Source organism: Marmota marmota, unplaced genomic scaffold, assembly GCF_001458135.2.
Source record: "Marmota marmota marmota unplaced genomic scaffold, marMar, whole genome shotgun sequence".
Classification (NCBI taxonomy): Eukaryota; Metazoa; Chordata; class Mammalia; order Rodentia; family Sciuridae; genus Marmota; species Marmota marmota.
In genome coordinates, this window is record NW_026000222.1 from 3,123,158 (window position 1) to 3,126,029 (window position 2,872).

General features: G+C 66.2%; 1 protein-coding gene across 3 annotated transcripts in view; it reads right to left on the minus strand.

Annotated features, from left to right (window-relative positions):
• The window catches only part of Gse1 (Gse1 coiled-coil protein), a 317,059-nt gene that overhangs the window by 223,280 nt on the left and 90,907 nt on the right, over positions 1 to 2,872 (minus strand). For all 3 annotated transcript variants that reach the window (XM_048792345.1, XM_048792346.1, XM_015495996.2), the window contains exon 2: positions 362 to 541. In XM_048792345.1, coding sequence (XP_048648302.1) covers positions 362 to 440 — 79 coding nt within the window. In that variant the 5' untranslated portion in view covers positions 441 to 541. The remainder of the gene's footprint in view (positions 1 to 361; positions 542 to 2,872) is intronic.

A 2,872-nucleotide genomic window follows, 5' to 3' on the forward strand; every position in this document is an offset into this window, starting at 1 on the left:
CCGGGCTGCTCCTGCGGCCAGCCACGCGGACCCCGCACCCCAGGACACGAGCTCGTTCACAGCCAACTCAGAAGGGAGCCCACGGCTCAGGGACGTCGAGAGGACATTCACAAAAGCGGACGGCACCAGGTACAGGGCAGCAGCGGCCGCAGACCGAGGCCGGGCACCACCCGGACACGAAGCCCAAGGACCAGAGCTTTTGACTAAACGCCAAAGACACGAAGACAGGAACAGGCCACGTAGGGAGGCCGTGTCCAGGGACACAGAGGACGCTAGTGGAGCCGGGCTAGTGGCCTCTGGCCCCCAGCCTGCAGGACAGCTCTGTCCAGAACCCAGAGAAATGAGACGAGCCGGCGCCTACCTGTGCCCGAGAGGTCTGGTCTGTCCCCGTCCCGGCCACTCGGCGGGCCCTGTGCTGGCCTCAGCTCCTGGGTGGGCATGGGGCCTCTGGGCAGGCTCTCCTCCGGGGGGCCCGGCCGCGGCTCGGCTCGCGGGCAGGAGGGCGGACAGCTGCGGATGCCTCCAGAGACGCAGAGGTGACCTGTGAGGAGAGGAGGGGACAGGGTGAGCGCCCGGCGGCCAGTCCACCTGGAGGAATGGAGGGAAGGGCCCCGCTGTGGCACCCTCCCCGGGGCCGGGCCTTCGCGGTCAGGGGCTTGGCTGCTCAGGCAGCCAGTGCAAGCATCTGCCAAGCCCGGGACCCCAAGGTGGACACTGGGCCACCCGCGGAAACGTCACCCCCAGCGGGCAGTGGCAGCCACACCGGAGAGCGCCTGGAGGGAGCCCGTGGGCGACCTCACTCGGCCCGTCCCTGGGTGACAGGGACGGGCACGTCACGTGCCTTGCCAGTGAGTGACCAGGGCCTGGCTGACAGCCCCAGTGCCATCTCAGCTGCACCCTGAGAATCGGGGGGTGTCCCTTCTCCATGCCCTGGGGACTGGCTCCTCCAGACACCCAGGGCTCAGCTGGGTGTGTCCCCCCATCACCGAGCACATGGAGACTCTGGTCACGAGGGGACAGGAGGGACACTGGACCTTCCAGGAGAATGGGGAGGGTAGCACCCGGCCTGTTCCACTTCCTGGTGGTGACCAGCTTCAGGCCAGAGCTCACCCCACCTCTAACAGAGGCGCTAGGTGTTCCTAGGTCCCTGTGTCAAGGGGACAGGGGACACAGGGCATGGGGGTGCCCGGGGGACCCTTGGCACCTCTGTGGGACTGCAAAGATCAGCCCTGCACTGTGCCACATGTGGCCCACGGGGACCCAATCCACCTCGGGGCACCCAGAAGAGCTGGGCCCTGGGATCCGTGTCCTTGAGGAGAGAGACGCGGTGCCCAAGACTGCCAGGGCCTCCTGCCCACGGGTCTGTGTGGACCTCAGCAATGACTGCCCACTAGTACGTCCAGCCGTGAGGACACCCTGTCCTCACCGACACCCACAGAGGCCGCCTGTCTCCCCAGCCCCCACCCATTGGATGCTGTTAAAAAGTGTGGTCACACACCCGCACCACATTCACCAGCTTGACCTCGTTTCTGCCGTTCTGGGGGTTAAAACGGGGCCAGTGCGCTGGGCCAGCGCTGGGTCAGTGCTCCTCCACTGAGCCACGGCCCAGCCCCTCTTATTTTGAGACAAGGTTCTGCTAAGTTGCTGAGGCTGGCCTCAAACTTGTGATCCTCCTGCCTCAGCCTCCCCAGTCACTGGGATCACAGGTGTGGCCACGGTGCCCAGCCAGGCAGACCATTTTCAAGTGCCCAGTTCATAGCAGCATATTTTCAGTGCTGTACTATCCCCCGTCCATCTCCAGAACTTTCTCCTGACCCCAGAAGGAATCTCTCCCCATTAAAGGACCCCACTCCTCCCCACACCTGTTATCACCCTCCCACGGTCACAGCCCTGTCTGTCCCCTTCACAGGTGGGGGAAACCGAGGCTGGGGGCAGCAGTCTGAGGCCAAACCCCATGAGGGCAGGGGGTCAGGGAGCTTCAGAGCTGGGTGGTGGCTGGCTCCTGCCGGGGGCGGGGCCAGCTGAGCGCTGCCAGGTTGGGCAGGGGGCCCACTGAGCTGTGGGGCGGCGGGGGGTGGTGACCCTCCTCCTGGTGACGAGCTGCAGACAGCTTGGCTGCGGGAAGCAGCTTGATGCTGATCCCATGTTTTTTCAGGGATTAGTGCCATAAAACCCAAGTGCCTGAGCGGCCGCAGGTCAGGACTCCCCGGCCAGCGGCCCCACGGGCCCCACAGCGCGAGACTATAAATTTACCGTTTGTTTCCTGGAAGCTTTGATTTATGGGATCCATATGGTGACTGCCCAGACCACAGCCCTGCAAACCTCCCCGCGGCGGGGGCAGGCGGCCCGGGCGGGGCATCCCGTGCTCGGGTCAGGGTGGGCCGCAGCGTGGCGGGGCCTGAGCCCCTACAGACGTGCCCCCCACGTCCCCCCGCAGAGACCTGGCTGCTTCCCGCCTGGCCCTGGGTCATCTCGGGGACTCCTGCCAGGGGGGCGCTAAAGGAAACCAGGCGCAGGCTGCCGCATCCTGGGATCCTGATACATCCCAGGACGGCTGGACGGGCCAGCCGGGGCTCCTGTTGCCGGGGAGCGTTGGAGGTCAGTCAGGCATCTCATGCAAGCCCCTGGGTGGTCTGGACCCTGCCGGTCCTGCTTCCCTCCTGAGCCGAGGGGCCAGGTCCTGCTGGGAGTGGGCGGCGGTGGGACCTTGTGGGGTGGCGATGGCCCCTGGAGGAGCCGTGGTGGGAGTCAGCCAGCAGGGTGTGGTCAGGAGCTGCCCGGCGCCCAGCTCAGCTCTAGGCCCAGCAGCCAATGGGAGAAAGAGCCCCTGAGCCCCGCGTGCCAGGCACAGACCCACAGTCCACCCTCCGAT